The sequence below is a fragment of the Accipiter gentilis genome, chromosome 5, assembly GCF_929443795.1.
Source record: "Accipiter gentilis chromosome 5, bAccGen1.1, whole genome shotgun sequence".
NCBI classification, from domain to species: domain Eukaryota; kingdom Metazoa; phylum Chordata; class Aves; order Accipitriformes; family Accipitridae; genus Astur; species Astur gentilis.
This window is the reverse complement of record NC_064884.1, coordinates 740,729-756,401: the sequence shown is the minus strand read 5'-3', so window position 1 is coordinate 756,401 and position 15,673 is coordinate 740,729. Positions and strand designations below refer to the sequence as shown.

At 49.7% G+C, this 15,673-nt stretch overlaps 1 protein-coding gene and 3 non-coding genes across 4 annotated transcripts; all 4 read left to right on the top strand.

Annotated features, from left to right (window-relative positions):
- The first annotated feature begins 1,307 nt into the window (after positions 1-1,307).
- On the top strand, positions 1,308-6,742 carry HSPA8 (heat shock protein family A (Hsp70) member 8). The gene is made up of 9 exons (XM_049799833.1): positions 1,308-1,419; positions 2,308-2,517; positions 3,040-3,245; positions 3,351-3,503; positions 3,601-4,156; positions 4,491-4,693; positions 5,027-5,225; positions 5,558-5,790; positions 6,279-6,742. Exons 2-9 carry the CDS (start codon positions 2,313-2,315, stop codon positions 6,462-6,464), a joined length of 1,941 nt encoding a protein of 646 aa, XP_049655790.1. The 5' UTR covers positions 1,308-1,419; positions 2,308-2,312; the 3' UTR covers positions 6,465-6,742.
- On the top strand, positions 4,321-4,411 carry LOC126039074 (small nucleolar RNA SNORD14). Its single transcript, XR_007506191.1, has one exon. It is a non-coding gene; the product is annotated as a small nucleolar RNA SNORD14 (small nucleolar RNA).
- LOC126039080 (small nucleolar RNA SNORD14) lies at positions 4,845-4,941 on the top strand. The gene has a single exon (XR_007506197.1). It is a non-coding gene; the product is annotated as a small nucleolar RNA SNORD14 (small nucleolar RNA).
- On the top strand, positions 5,881-5,977 carry LOC126039081 (small nucleolar RNA SNORD14). Its single transcript, XR_007506198.1, has one exon. It is a non-coding gene; the product is annotated as a small nucleolar RNA SNORD14 (small nucleolar RNA).
- Positions 6,743-15,673: the final 8,931 nt, after the last annotated feature.

Here is a 15,673-nt window from a genome sequence, read left to right as displayed (position 1 = left end):
TTTCCACCGCTGAGATCCTCCGTTTCCTTTCCACTTAAGTCAGTCGTGCTGAGAACATGCAGTGAGCAGCGCTGACATACCAAGGGATGTCACCTGGTGCCTTAGCACCGATTGTGGACGAGAAAAATCTTAGGATGGATTAAAAAGTAGGGCTGGAGATGCTGTGCAGGCCGCGTTTTGCTGTGTGGAGAAACCGATGTCACCTTAAAACAGCGCAGACAACATGGTTTCCTCTGCCTGGGTGAGAATCAGGTGTGGGGAGAAATCGGAGAACACTGCCTTTTGCCTTGTTGAACAGAACAGGGAGGATTAGAGCAGCAACACGCTGCTGGCATGCTTTATGGTGCTCCGAGAGAGATTTACTGGCGCATACGCTGTAGGAAGCAAAAAAATGAGAAATGTCGTCATTCCTCTCGGGGCAGAGGGTGATCTCCCGTCCCCCTCCCCCCCCCGGTACGCTCTCTGCACCTCCAGCTTTCCGATCGGAAAGCGAAACGCTCGTTTCTGGCTGGATTCGATTAGCCCGCCGTTAATCCTGCTGTTAATTGTGTTTAATCCCACACGGTTGCGCAGCGGTACGCGAACAACACTGCTCGCAGCCTACGGGACCGCCACCCCAGGGACCGGCGTTCAGGCCGCTCCCGGGGGCACGGAAGCGGCTCGTCCGCCGCGGGATGCCCACGGCAGTGCCGCGCTGGCGGCCCGGGGACGATGAGGAAGGGGGTCGGGGCTGACGGCCGGGCTCCGCATGGCGCCGCCATTTTGTGACTCCCCCGTCCCCACCCGGCTCCCCCTTCCCGCCGCCCGCGACCTCTATGCAAATCAACCCGCCATACCCGCGTTCTGATTGGTCATTCCCACCCCAAGGCGCCTTCTCGCCCCTTCCCCCTCGCGCGCAGTCTATGCAAACGAGCCTCTGGCACCGTGTTGCGATTGGCTGCCGTTCGCTCCCCCCCCCCCCGGCGCTCTTTCTCTGCCCCCGCCCCCTCCTTCAGCCCACGCTACCCGGTGTCGTCACCCGCATGCGGCCGCTGGAGGGCTCTCATTGGCTCCCGCGCACGCGAAGCTCCACCTCCCCGTCCGTTGCGGGCGGGGGGCGAGCGTTGCGGAGCGGTAGGCGGTTGGGGTGGGGGAGAGGGGAAAGCGCATGAAAGTTCGAGAATACCAGCCGGCCGGCGGGCACGCCCCCTTCCTGTGCGCGTCACGAAGGGTGCGGGTTCCGGCTGACGGCCATTGGTGGGAAGGTTGGCGGATTACACGAGGGGATTGGCTGGAGCGGAGAGAAGAGGCGGGCCCTTCTGGAAGGTTCTGAGGGGGTATATAAAGGCGGCGGGGCGGGCGCCGACCGGTCTCATTGAGCAGCAGCTGTCGCCGAGCCGCCTGCCTTGTTCTGCGTCTGGGCCTGTCCACGCCGTTCAGGTAACGGGGCCTGCCGCCCGGGGAGGGGGGAGAGGAGAGCTGTGGTCCGGCCTGAGCGCTCTCCGAGGTGCCCTTGTACCGGGAGTGGCCGTTGAGCTGCGGGGGATTGGGCTGAGGGGGTGGGGATGGTGGAGGCCGTTTTGTCGCTCCGGAGGTGCGTTTTTGCCTTTAGATGTGGTGGTTCTGCAGAGTGTTGTGCGCTGTTGGGCTTTTTTTTCTAAAATCCGACCTAACGGCGGTTTATCTGATCTCCGTCCCTTTGCTTTCCTGAAGCGGCCGGGGGGGGGGGGGGGAAGGGGGGGAGGGAGGGAGGGAGAGACAGACAGACAGAGGAGATTTGTCGCCCATGTTATCTCCCGCCGGGAACGCCCGGGGATGTGTGTGGGAGGGGGGAGAGGTGGAGCAGTGTCTGCGGGGCGGCCGAGCATGCTGGGATTTGTAGTCCCCGGGGGGGGGGGGGGGGGGGGGGGGGGGCAAGAAGCGGGCTTACGGGACCGCCATGTGGTGGCTGGGGGCCCCGAGTGCTGGGGTGGTAGGGTGGCGGGCGCTGCGTCTCTCCGATGGGTGCAGGGTGGGTTCTGTCGCAGCAGGGCTGGGGCTGTGCCAGGCCACATGGCCTGACAAGCTCGGCCCACGCGAAGCGGGGACTCCATTGCCCGGCATCTAAGATGTCCGCCCCCGGCCACGTGATGGGAGCGGGGAGGTGCATGATGGGAGATGGAGTCCCCGGCCGTGGGCTGTACCACGTGGTTGGGCTTCTCAAATGCATTAACCGTGTGCGTTAAAGAGCGGTTGCTGGTAGAAAGGGGGATGACAAAGGCAGGGAGCATTGCAGTTGGAGCTCAATTTTACAGTTCGATTTTTTTTTTTTTTTTTTTTTTTCCTCAGGCAAGATGTCGAAGGGACCAGCTGTCGGAATTGATCTTGGCACCACCTATTCCTGTGTTGGTGTATTCCAACATGGGAAGGTGGAAATCATTGCCAATGACCAGGGTAACCGGACCACGCCAAGCTACGTTGCCTTCACAGATACGGAGAGGTTGATCGGCGATGCTGCGAAGAACCAAGTTGCAATGAATCCAACCAATACGGTCTTCGGTAAGGCTGCAAGACTTCCATATTTGACATAGACAAGTTTAGCATGGTGATGGCACATGTTCCCTGGTTATAAGAATTGCTGACTTGATAGGAGTGTTAAAGCTTCCTCTTGCAAATTAAAGCTACTAATTTGCTTCTGGTCTGAATAATATAATTGTGTTATTAATAGTTCCGCTTTTATTATGTACTGGGAAGGCATGTGCCTTACAGTTAAAAAGTTTGCTTGCTGCAAGTTGTTCTTGGCAGTTAGTGTTAAACGGCCTTGACTAAGTGTCTGGGTTGAGTCCTAGACAGCACTGTGGTTTATGATACAGCAGCTATAGCATTGCTGTGATGTCCATGAGGTGATAGGGGTGAGTTTGTGCATGTCCAAGAGGTGACACAGTGGTGCCTGCAGCTGGGCAGGCAGTAATAATACCAGGCTATGCACAGTGTTCTAGGGCTTTGTACGTTGTTTTTTTAGGAATAACTTAATGTACTTTGTGAATGAACATATTTAATACGGTGAACTATTTTTTCTAGATGCAAAGCGGTTGATTGGGCGTAGATTTGATGATTCTGTTGTCCAGTCTGATATGAAGCACTGGCCTTTCACTGTGGTGAATGATGCTGGTAGACCAAAAGTCCAGGTGGAGTACAAAGGCGAGACAAAAAGTTTCTACCCAGAAGAAATTTCTTCCATGGTTTTAACCAAAATGAAGGAAATTGCAGAAGCTTACCTTGGAAAGGTGAGGTTTAGGACTTAAGTGAAATGCAATGATGAATAATTCTGTATGCGTGAGTACTTAACATAAATAACTGACTCTTTTGCTTGCTTTATTTTTTTTTTGTAGACTGTTACTAATGCTGTGGTGACTGTACCGGCCTATTTCAATGACTCTCAGCGTCAGGCTACAAAAGACGCTGGAACCATTGCAGGGCTCAATGTATTGCGAATTATCAATGAGCCGACAGCTGCTGCGATAGCCTATGGTCTGGACAAAAAGGTATGCTATGGAGTGACTTGTCTCTGATGTCCAATTAGTAAACCTGCTAAACCAGCAGTAGAAGAATTGCATTATGAAAATTGATCTCTTCTTGCAGGTTGGTGCTGAAAGGAATGTTCTTATCTTCGACCTTGGAGGTGGCACCTTTGATGTGTCAATTCTGACCATTGAAGATGGCATCTTTGAGGTGAAATCCACTGCAGGTGACACTCACTTGGGTGGGGAAGACTTTGACAACCGCATGGTCAACCACTTCATTGCGGAATTCAAACGCAAGCACAAGAAAGATATCAGTGAGAACAAGAGAGCAGTTCGTCGCCTCCGCACCGCATGCGAGCGTGCAAAGCGTACTTTGTCTTCTAGCACGCAGGCCAGTATCGAAATTGATTCTCTCTATGAGGGTATTGACTTCTACACATCCATTACCAGAGCTCGCTTTGAAGAGCTGAATGCTGACCTGTTCCGTGGCACTCTGGATCCTGTGGAAAAGGCCCTGCGGGATGCCAAACTCGACAAATCGCAGATCCATGACATTGTGCTGGTTGGTGGGTCTACTCGTATCCCAAAGATTCAGAAACTGCTGCAGGACTTCTTCAATGGCAAAGAGCTGAACAAGAGCATCAATCCTGATGAAGCTGTGGCTTATGGTGCAGGTAATGGCAAAAATTCATGTCTTGCATGTGTGCTAGAACTAGGTGGTGTTCTTGGCAAACTCAGTGCTGTCTGAACTGAAGTCTTGGAGCAGTGCTGGTGTAGGCCCTAGGTGTTCCACCTCAATCTGTAAAGCTTTTCAAAGCAGTAAGAAGCTTAATTTGACTTGCAATGATGAATCAGATTCCAAAGCCATTCGTAGTTTCCACCAGAAGTCTACTAATGATGGCCAAAACCTTCCTTGGATGTCTGAGCGAGCTGGGGGCTTAACTGTAGAGTGCAGGGTATCTGTTGCAGGACTTTTAATGTTTTTTTTCTCCCCCCCCTCCCCCCCAGCTGTTCAGGCTGCTATTCTGTCTGGAGACAAGTCTGAGAACGTACAGGATCTGCTGCTGTTGGATGTGACTCCTCTGTCTCTTGGCATTGAGACTGCTGGAGGTGTCATGACAGTCCTGATCAAAAGGAATACCACCATCCCCACCAAGCAGACGCAGACTTTCACCACTTACTCTGACAACCAGCCTGGTGTGCTGATCCAGGTAGGCAAGTGACACTGGGGTGAGCTGATGATGTGCACTCGCATACTCGTAAGACCCTGTCAACACTTCAGTGGTTGATAACTTGAAGTAAATCCTAGGCTAGAGGTGGTGTGTTCTTTAGAGTTGGTGAGGGATGTGAGTAAAGACCTGGTTGCAATGATGAAAGTGATTCCAAAGCCATTCGTAGTTTCCACCAGAAGTCGAAAGACTTGTGTTGGTCCAAGTACCTTCCTTGGATGTCTGAGCGACCATGCCACTTCAGGATAATACCCCATTATGATTTAATAATGTGTATTCAAACTGTGGACTTAAATTGCTGGTTCTTCTTACTAGGTATATGAAGGAGAACGTGCTATGACTAAGGACAACAACTTGCTGGGCAAGTTTGAGCTGACTGGTATTCCCCCTGCTCCTAGAGGTGTACCTCAGATTGAAGTAACCTTTGATATTGATGCCAATGGCATCCTGAATGTGTCTGCAGTGGATAAGAGCACTGGCAAGGAGAACAAGATCACAATAACAAATGACAAGGGTAAGGATCACGTGTTTCTGAGGGTGGGAGACTGACTAGTTGTGGAAGTTTGGCTTGTCAAACTGCCTGCTCTCTGTCAAGGCTTGGTTGTAATGCGTATGCATCTTGATTGACAACAGTGAGCCTTGTTTTTAGTGCAGTAATCCACGAGTTTCTAAGGCGGCCCATGAAGTGGTTTAAGATGAGGGCACCTGATAGCTTATGGGCCTCTCTTGCTGCCTGCCTGCCTAAGCTAGCTTGAAGTGTAGAATTTGTAATGTGCGGGGGGTTGTTAGCCGCCACTAAAAATGAGTAGAAAATGGTGATCTGTGAAATGCTACCTTGTTCTGCAGGCCGGCTGAGCAAGGAAGACATTGAGCGGATGGTTCAGGAAGCGGAGAAATACAAAGCAGAAGATGAGAAGCAGCGTGATAAGGTGTCTTCCAAGAACTCCCTGGAGTCTTATGCATTCAACATGAAAGCTACTGTTGAAGATGAGAAGCTCCAGGGCAAGATCTCTGATGAGGACAAGCAGAAAATCCTGGACAAATGCAATGAAATAATCAACTGGCTGGACAAGAATCAGGTATGTCATATTCTATGTTTGGCTGTGGTTTGCTTTTGGTATCTTGCTGAGCTACAACGAAAGCTACAGAGGATGGAGGAGAGCTACTGGTTGCTGTGATGAAAGTGATTCCAAAGCCATTCGTAGTTTCCACCAGAAGTCGAAAGACTTGTGTTGGTCCAAGTACCTTCCTTGGATGTCTGAGCGACCACAGCTTGCAAGCATATAGCTTTCAATCTTGCTAGCTTGCAAGTATGATCCTCTCTAACCTAAAATGAGGTCCTGTTGCTCCAGAAGCAATGTAACCTCTAGGAGTGATCCGAGTCCTGTTGGAGCTAGACCGAGCAGAAATACTCTTGCATCTAGCCCAATGCAAGTCTGACTTGGTGGGGATGGCCTAGCAATAAGCCCAGACTTGTGAAAAATGTGTAGGCCTGCTAGTGCTAGTTAACTTTTAGACTGTATCTGTTTAGTGAGAGCAGCAGGTACTGAGCTTTTGTCTTTTTTAGACGGCTGAGAAGGAGGAGTTTGAGCACCAGCAGAAAGAGCTGGAGAAGGTGTGTAACCCCATCATCACCAAGCTGTACCAGAGTGCAGGAGGAATGCCTGGTGGGATGCCTGGAGGATTCCCTGGTGGTGGAGCTCCTCCATCTGGTGGAGCTTCTTCTGGACCAACCATCGAGGAGGTGGACTAAAGACACTGGGCAATGCATTCCACTAGCAGTTAGTATTGGAGGACCCCCAGGTGGGGGTTAGATTGAAGGACCCAAACCTGTAGGCACATCTGGGTATATCTTGCCAGATAAAACTCCATAACTGAGCTGCTGTAAAACTAAAATTTTCTGGGCATTTCAAATACTTGAACATGTGCACAGGAGGGGAGATGAATACCGTTGCACTTTACAGTACTGTAAACAAAGTGGAAATGCAATTCATGTCCTAAAGAATAAAAACTATTTAATGGGCATCACAACGTTTCTTGTGTCTGCTTCTTTGTGTGTCCTGACCGCTGTACTAAAATGGGAAAAAATGATCGTAGACTATGAAGATCAAGATCACACAATAGTTGGTGAGTGTGATCTATCATTTTAAGAGTTCTTGCCTAGAGCTACACTGGCTTTATCTGTGATTTCTTGGCCCCTCCCTTTAGCTGAAGACACCTGATTGTGGAAAAAAAAGGCAGCAAGCCTGTGTTACGGAAGTGGTAACAAGCTGAGGGACCTCACCTTTTTCAAAGAGTCCAGTAGTGTTTTCAGAGAACTTGAAGAGCTAGTTACCCTTCACCCACAGCAGAAAAGAGCATTTTTAAAATACCTAAAAATGGGAAGTGGATAATCATGCTTTGGTCCTTGAGGCATTTATCAGCTTGAGGGTCCTGTCTCCTCCCACCCTTGGGGAAGGTGACTTAAGAGGTAGCTCTTCATTCAGAGGCACTTGCTGGGTGGGGGATATGGCTTTAGGCAGCTTCTTCCACAATAATAAGCAACATAATTGCTTATTATAAGTATTTTATGGTGTATTAGTGTATATATAATAACATGTTACAGCACTAGCAGTACTGCTTCTAGTGAAGCCTGGTGCAGTGGAATGGTAATTTTCATTAAGTTGCAGCTCTTGGACCATAAAAATCACATTATACAGGGAGGCATTATTCAGAATAATAAGCAATTGAGGGCGGGTTGTTTTATCTAGCTGCTTTCATGGCTTAAAATACTTCTCTCTTGCCTGAGTAACTTCTTTCCCAATGTCAGAGGAGAATTGAGGGATTTTTTTTTTAACAGCAATGCTTAACTGAAGAGGACAAATGCTCTGAGAGCTTAACACTCCTATTGCTGCCGCTGAAGTGCGTGTTCCCTGGTTGGGAGGACTGATGTATAGCGCTGCCTGCCACAGCTCAGCTGCCGAAATGCTAATGGGAGGGGTTGAAAAGCCTTGTGAATCGTTAGCAGGTGTATTGGCTTTGTGTGGCAAGGTTTTGGTAGTGGCAAGCGGGTTTTTACAGGGGTGGCTTCTGTGAGAAGCTGCTGGAAGCTTCCCGTGTCCAACAGAGCCAATGCCAGCCGGATCTAAAACTGACCCGCTGCCAGCCAAGTCCGAGCCAACTGGCGATAGCGGTAGCACCTCTGTGATATCATGTTTAAGAATGAAAATAGTTGCTGGGACACAGTAATGGCAGCCAGCGAGAGGAGTGAGAATGTGTGAGAGAAACCCAGGTCAGTGCAGAAGGAGGGGAGGAGATGCTCCAGGTGCTGGAGCAGAGATTCCCCTGCAGCCTGTGGTGATGAAGACCATGGTGAGGCAGGCTGTCCCCCTGCAGCCCAGGGAGGTCCATGGTGGAGCAGATCTCCACCTGCAGACCAGGGAGGACCCCATGCCAGAGCAGGTGGGTGCCCGAAGGAGGCTGTGGCCCCGTGGGAAGCCCACGCTGGAGCAAGTAGAGAATCCTGGAGTGAAGCTGTGCCCAAGAAGAAGGGAGGGGTGGAGGGAAGGTGTTCTGAGATTTGGTTTTCTTTCTCATTACCCTACTCTGGTTGATTGGTAATAAATTGAATTAATTTTCCCCAAGCTGAGTCTTTTGCCTGTGACAGTAATTGGTGAGTGATCTCTCCTGTCCTTATCTCAACCCACCAGCCCTTTGTTATATTTTCTCTCCCCTGTCCAGCTGAGGAGGGGGTAGTGATAGAACGGTGGGCACCTGGCGTTCAGCCAGGGTCAGCATACTGCAGCAGGACAGCCCTGTTTACACATGGGTATTTTGGATCCTTTTCTTTGGATCAGTGGAATGGTAAAAGGGAGACTGCCCCTGTGCTACCTCCACTCTGCAGGACATTTGGGAAAAAGAAAAAGAGTCTTGAGGCATAATCCAGTGTGTGCACTGCAGGATCTTTTGTGCCACGCCATTCATTATGTACGGCCTCTTACTTTCCTGCCCCTAGTACCACCAGTGCTGCTCCCAGTGAAGCCTGGCACAGGGGAGCAGCACTTCTCATGAAGTCATGACTGCAGTCCATAAAACATCACTGGTATAGAATCGTTCCATTGGAAGGGACTTAGAACCATCATCTAGTCCAACTACCTGACCATGTTATTAAACATGTTCTTAAGGGCATTGCCTAAACGCCTCTCAAGCACCGACAGGCACGGGGGGGGGGGGGCATGGACCACCTCTCGAGGAAGCCCATTCCAGGGTTTGACCACCCTCTCAGTAAAGAAATGCTTCCTCATGTCCAGCCTGAGCCTCGCTGGCACAGCTTTGAACCGTTCCCGCGTGTCCTGTCCCTGGATCCCAGGGAGAAGAGAGCAGCACCTCCATCGCTGCATCCCCTCAACGAGGTCACCCCTCAGCCTCTTTTTCTCCAAACTTGACAAACCCAGAGCCCTCACAGGCCATGTGCTCCAGCCCCGTCACCCTCCTCTGGACACATTCGAAGACCTTCACATCCTTTTTTAAAAATTGTAGTGCCCAGAACCGCACAGGATACTCAAGGCAAGGCCGCACTGACACAGAATACGGCAGGATAATGCCCCCTTTTGACCGGCTGGTGATGCTGGGTTCGATGCACCTCGGGATGTGGTTCTCCCTCTCGGATGCCAGCGTGCGCCGCTGACTCCTATCAAGCCCTTTGTCGAGTGGCACCCCCCTGGATCCCTTTCTGCAGGGCTGCTCTCCAGCTGCTCCTCTCCCAATTTATACTTGTGCCCGTCCGTACTCTGTCCCGGGTGCAGAATCTGGCATTTCTTCTTGTTCAGTTTCATGCCATTAATGGTTGCCCAGTGCTCCAAGTTACCTAGATCCCTCTTGCAAGGTCTCCTGTCCCTCCAGAGAGCCCGTGGCACCTCTCGGTACATCAGCACGCTTACTAAGGATGCTCCTGCATCCAGATAATTGATAAAAATATTGAACAGAACGGGCCTGAGAATGGAGCCCTGGGGAACACTGCTGGTGACTGATCCCCAGCCAGATGTTGCCCCATGCAGCACAACCCCCCCGAGCCCTGCCATTCGTCCGGTTCTTCACCCAGGGCATCATGTACCTGCTCGTCTCACAGCTGGACAATTTGTCCAGAAGGACACTATGAGGGACAGCAACAAAAAGCCTTTCTAAAATCCAGAAAAACTACATCCACTGCCTTCCCTTCATCTCCTAAGAGAGTGTTGTGCTTGAACCCCAGCCAGTGGCACAGCCCCACACAGCCACTGGCTCACATCCCCCCCCAGGCGGGATGGGGGAGAGAATCAGAATGGTAAAAGAGAAAACTCGTGGGTTGAGGTAGACAGTTTAACAGGTAAAGCAAAAGCCATGTGTGTAAGCAAAGCAAAATATGGAATTCATTCACTACGTCACATTGTGGCCACCTCCAGGAAAGCAGGGCTCCTTCGCACCTAACGGTGACTTGGGAAGACAAATGCCATTGCTCTGGATGTGTGTGCGTCTGTCCTCTCCCCCCGCTTCCTTCCACCAGATTTATTGCTGAGCGTGATGTCAAACAGTCTGGAGCATCCCTCTGGTCACTTGGGGTCACCTGTCCCGGCTGTGTCCCCTCCCAACTTCTTGTGCCCCCCTCCAGCCTGGAGCAGCGTGAGAAGCAGAAAAGGCCTCGGCGTCTGTGCAAACACCGCTCAGCGATAACTACCACATCCCTGCCGTATCATCGCTGTTTTCATCCCAAACGCAGCCCCACGCAAGACACTGTGATGAAATTTCCCTCTATCCCAGCCGAAGCCAGCGCAGCGGGTGACCTGAGGGTAGGACAGTGACTTAGTTAGGCAGGATTGTCCCTTCGCTACCCCGTGCTGTCTGCGCCCGCTGATTGCGACGTCCTTTGCGTCGCAAAGGAGGCGATTCTAATTTCCTAGCGATAATTGGGGAATAACCGAACCATTAATTACACCGTCTCACAAAATAAGAGGAGGGAAAAAAAAAAAAAAAAAAAAGCAGCGCCATGATGTCGGATTAGTATTGCACTCCAGCGATTAAATGCATTTTTCATTTTGAGGGGGATGCCCTAGGGGGGCTGAGGAGCCGGGCAGTCTGCCGGCACTGGCGGCTCTTGGCCCGCAGATGGCAGCATGGACCATAGAATGGCTTTTTTTTTTTTTTTTTTTTTTTTTCCAGTATCCTCCCCCTCCCCATTTTCAATTAAATTCCCCCCCCAAATGTTTATGGTATTTAATTCCGTCCGTAGCGGCATCTCTCATTAATAGTGTGTAATGCCTTTCTTGCCATAGGGGACACTAAATGAAAATGGTTTTTGGAAAGCGGTATTTTAGAAACAGTGGCTTAAGGCCAGCACAGTTTTTACAGGAGGGCATTCCTGGGGGTTGTCAGAGCTATGATTCAAAACTACCAGTCTTGGCAGGCTAAGGGATGAGGTTTTACACTGCAAATTATGAACAAGCACAGGTACAGGCTGAGGGTCAGGCCACGGGAGCCGTGAGGCTGAGACGGGGAGAGAAAGGGCTGCTGCGGTCACACCGGTGCTTGCACGAGGACATAGGCAGTTTTAGTGAAGTAAACGAATGAAAAGAGTCTCACACTTGTGAGTTTTTACATTTATGACAACAAAGAAGCCTGAAGAGTTCTGTGCAAAACAGGGCAACTGTTTTTAGGTTGATGTACGTACAGCTAATTCAAGAAGTTCTTGAATTCAAGTCCTTTCCTTTTCTTTTCTTTAAAAACTTTAATTCATTTTTTCTCTTTTTCTTTGTTAAAAATTTAAATTCAAGATTTTTCTTTTTCTGATACAAGTGTTTCTCAATGAGATGCAGATTGGGTAATAGGTCGGAATCCTCCACAGCAGTACCTGGTGAGGCTAATGTCAAGGGCAAGCACCTGAGCAGCTGTCATGTTTTTCTGTTGTATGCCAGTAATGCTGCTGCCCTGGGTGCAGGAAACAAACGCAGGTAACATCTACCCAATTTTAATTTGTGCATCTTTTGAGGATCCCATTTTCTGCCGAAGTGGTGGGGTATTCAGCTTTATTTTCTTTACTGATGAGCAAGATCCGTCTCTGTAGGGGCAAACAGGAGTAGCAATGCTGCATCTGACAGTGACAGGAGAGCTCTGCAGGAAGAAAAATTCCCCATTCAGGTTCCCAGCTTTCTGAACTAGCAAATTTTGCAGCCAAGCAGCTATTGCAATGGTTTCATCTTGGGCCACTCAGCTCCCATGCCCTGTGATGCAACTATTTCTTTTTTGTAGAAGCTGTCCAGTTATTCCCCTGCTCTAAGGGCCATGAAAGAGCTGGCCACGCGAATCACCTCCTTTGGTTACTGCCTTACTGGAAAGGGCAAAATTAATTCACACTTTATTTAGGGGTCCTCAGGAGCTACCAGGGCTTCGTCTCCCTGGAAGGTCTCATGGGGGTTGTCTCTCCCGAAGCTCTTAGATTGCATTAGTCCAATAACAGTAACATTGTACAGGAAAGACCATTTTTTTTGAACTTAGCATGGCAGCTTCCCACTGGAGCCTGAGTGGTGAGCAGAGGACCTCTTCCAAGTCACTCTGCTTGGCACTGAAATGCTGAGGGAATAGTTCTTCTGCATGGTTTCATACTGAAGTGCAGGGGGGTCTGAAATGCTGATGTCCAGGGACAGCCTCTCCCTGCAGCTGCTCTCAGATGCTTTAGGGACTAAAGAATAGTCAGTGGAGTAAAGTCTGGCTAAACTGAGATCTGTCGGTGACCAGCGTTGCCTGTCTTGGAGTAAAGCATGAAAAATGTCTCAGTTGATAGGCTTAAGGGAGGGGTTTTACTTGATATTTCCGCAGAAGAGGCTGAATTTGGTTCTGTTGAAAAGGAATCCTTGATTCCCTTGCAGGTAACACAAACATGCTGCATAGCCTGTTCACAAGGCAGGAATTAGTTTAAGGGCTTGTTTTACAAGCTCAGAAGTCTGCCTGGATGCTATTGACTGCTTTCTAGGCATTTTCACCCAGGTGAATTCAATATTTTTTCCTTTTCAAAGTGTTTTGTTGTCTCTTTTCAGCAATAAAGAGTGCTGTGGCTGTTTTGTAGAACAGGTGAGGAATATGTTACTCGCTTGCCCCTATAAAAGCTCCTGCTTTGGGGTATTATCAAATTTCTCTCTGTGTGTTTGTGTGAGAGAGAGAGAGTGAGCCAGAATGCATTTAATTTTTTGACAAAACTAGGATAGAGGTATACAGCTTAAGCTTGGGCTTGAAGGAGATTCCTGCTGGAGTCAGTGACCCAGCTGGTGGAGAGCTTCATTCTTGCTAACTGATGGGAAGCTGAAGCTGGAGTAGAGTCAGGCTGATTTTCCAGGCAGCCCTGTCAGCCCTGTTCAAGCACCTAATTCAGCTTCTTGGAAAACTACGGCCTAAGGGTTACACAGGGAGTCTGGGAGCAGAGGTAAGAAAAAAGCTCTAAGTTCCTTGTACAGCTTTATTATAAAACATTGAGCACTCCCCTCTTGAGGGAGGGAAACCTACGTTTGCTCTGGGAGTCAGGCTGAGTTTATTTCCTGCACATACCGCAAAATGCAAAGAAAGGGAGCTTTGAAGAAGCTTTCGCAGTTTCTTGAAAAAGAAAGCATTATTGAAAGACAGGTTTTGGGGGGCTGAACACTCATGTTTTGCAAGAAAGCCCAGGTTTATAATCTGCAGTAGCCTTAAGGATAATTAACCAAGTTGTGCTTGACTTTTTTACCTTGGAGGAGAGGGAACTTCCTAACCACCACCAACTGCAAAGATGCTGTTAACTCTTTCAAATAATGTTTAGGAACCCCCACCCAAAAAAAAAAAAAAAAAAAAGGAAAGAAAATCATAAAAACAGCTCAGGAAAACTGAGAGCTGGGTGTTCAGTGGTGGCTAGCAACAGCGGGTTGTAAGGAAAGGGCATGAATCAAAACTGTGGTTTGAAATTGCCATTACAGAAGGGCTTGCTGTCAAGGCAAAACGCAGCTAAACCAGGAGACCAAGCAGCCTGCTCGCTGCTAAGCCTCAGTACTTGTCTCCTCTCTCTGGTCAAGTGCCTGTTTTTTCATCACGCGATTGACTCCGTGGCTGTTTTGTTCAGGCTGAAAGATCGGAGCGCTTGCTGGAGGAGGTAGTCAATGCAGAGGTCCTGGGGCCTTGAAAAAGCAAGGATTAACAGGTTTGCCGCCTTCGAGCTGCGCGCCCAAGACGGCGTCGAATAAAGGCTTTCGCTAGCAGCCGGGCTGCAAAGCCAGGGCTGCCCAGCAACTTCGGGGTGCCGGGTTGGGAAGCGGGGTCGAGGTCTCCAGCCTTGTGAGTGTCCGGCAGCGGCCGTCTGGGCTGTCCGGCGCGTGGGGTGGGGGACCGGCGTTGACCCTGCGGCTCCTGCAACGCTCAAGGGCTGCGTAACCCGCGCCACGGGGTCCCCCCAAATTCCTGCCCCTACTGTGCTTTCTGGGGGTCAGCCTGGAGCCCTGCGGCGGGGTGGGCTGCTCTGCCGCTGCGTGCCCCCCCTCATCCTCAGAGCAATTCCTGCCTTGGGTTTTCAAGGCCCTTTCCACCGGCTCTAAAGGACAGCACAGCCTGCGGCAGAGGGAATGCAGAGGCGTACGCGTTACGGGCTGGTTTATGAGCTTCGGCAGAGAGTGAAGGAAACCTCTGGGCATATCCACCTGCGTTTCGTGTGTCGTGGGGGGTTCTCTGACGTTTAAAAGCGGCAACAGAGCACCTAAGCCTGGTATCTGGGAGCAAGGTACAGACAATCACCTGACGTGTACTCTCTGCCCCGTCACCGGATTTATTAGTAACGCTGCCTTTAGTCAGCAGACAAATGGGTACTCGGCAGCCTGTTGCTCAGCCCTCCTTCTCCCCTCATGCTTTTTCTGCTCTTCTTCCACTATCCCACATCATCATCCCTTTTCTGTTGATTCTTCCACTATCCCACATCATCATCCCTTTTCTGTTGATTCTTCCACTATCCCACATCATCATCATCATCCCTTTTCTGTCGATTTTCCAACAATGTATAATTCTATTATTCAGAATGATTTCCCACTGGGCGGTAGTTTATTTCTGTCATCAAATCTCTAATGAAATCTTTAGACTTGAAATATTTAGCTCGATACCAACAAATCGCACATAGTGCTAACGTGTCACAAGCTGCCTGGAGACAGCATTAGGCTGTAATTTGAAAGTGAGTGAAGTGATAATGCCATGCGCACTGCTTTTGTGAGCATGCATTAATGCATCTTTTGCCAGGGCTAGTCATTGACAGCAAATCGACTCCCACTAATAGTATGCGGGAGGGTGGCGAAATTGGGGGTGATGCAGAAAATAAAGCATATTGACCAGCCAACTGCAGCGCCTCAGTAGCCTTTAATCTATTATTGCCCTTGATGGGGATGTTTTAATGCAACTTTACTGTCAATCGCATCTACAGTCGCACGCTCTGCCTGCTGGGGAGCACTGTGAAAATGGCAGAACTTGGATCATGCTGTTGCTTAGAGCTCATAATTATTGATTGTGGCCAGGCTCAGGAGTCTGGGTTATAATTATTTCATTAAACCATTTAATGGTTATCAAATATGAACCCTTCCACCATTCCATTTAGGAAATGCAGCGAGCTCTAAGTTTTATTGCTAATCCATGTTGATCTTATTTTTCTTAAATTGTCCGATGCTCCCAAGTGGTGGCTGTTCCCCTGACAAGGCTCTCTGCGTATTGATCCCCGGAGAGTCGCTCTCAGCGGCACAGGGAGACGGGCTGATGTGTGAATGAGCCTGTGTTAACAGATCATTCTGAATAATAACTGGATGTCCTGCTCCCCTCTCTGACCTGTGTTTTGCCATGGCGGAGTCACTCCCAGACTGCCACGGTGGAGAAGAAACTCTGTCTCTTCTCTTATGGAAGACATTTTGTGCCTCGGTTTCCCAGTGCCTCAGTTTACCTCTTGACCAATGGAGTTAATTG

Bases quoted from the DNA above. Each gene is read 5' to 3' on its own strand.
- HSPA8 (XM_049799833.1), top strand. From the start codon at position 2,313: ATGTCGAAGGGACCAGCTGTCGGAATTGATCTTGGCACCACCTATTCC. The intron at 3,246-3,350 runs GTGAGGTTTAGG...TTTTTTTTGTAG, and splicing joins CAGAAGCTTACCTTGGAAAG to ACTGTTACTAATGCTGTGGT. The intron at 4,157-4,490 runs GTAATGGCAAAA...CCTCCCCCCCAG, and splicing joins AGCTGTGGCTTATGGTGCAG to CTGTTCAGGCTGCTATTCTG.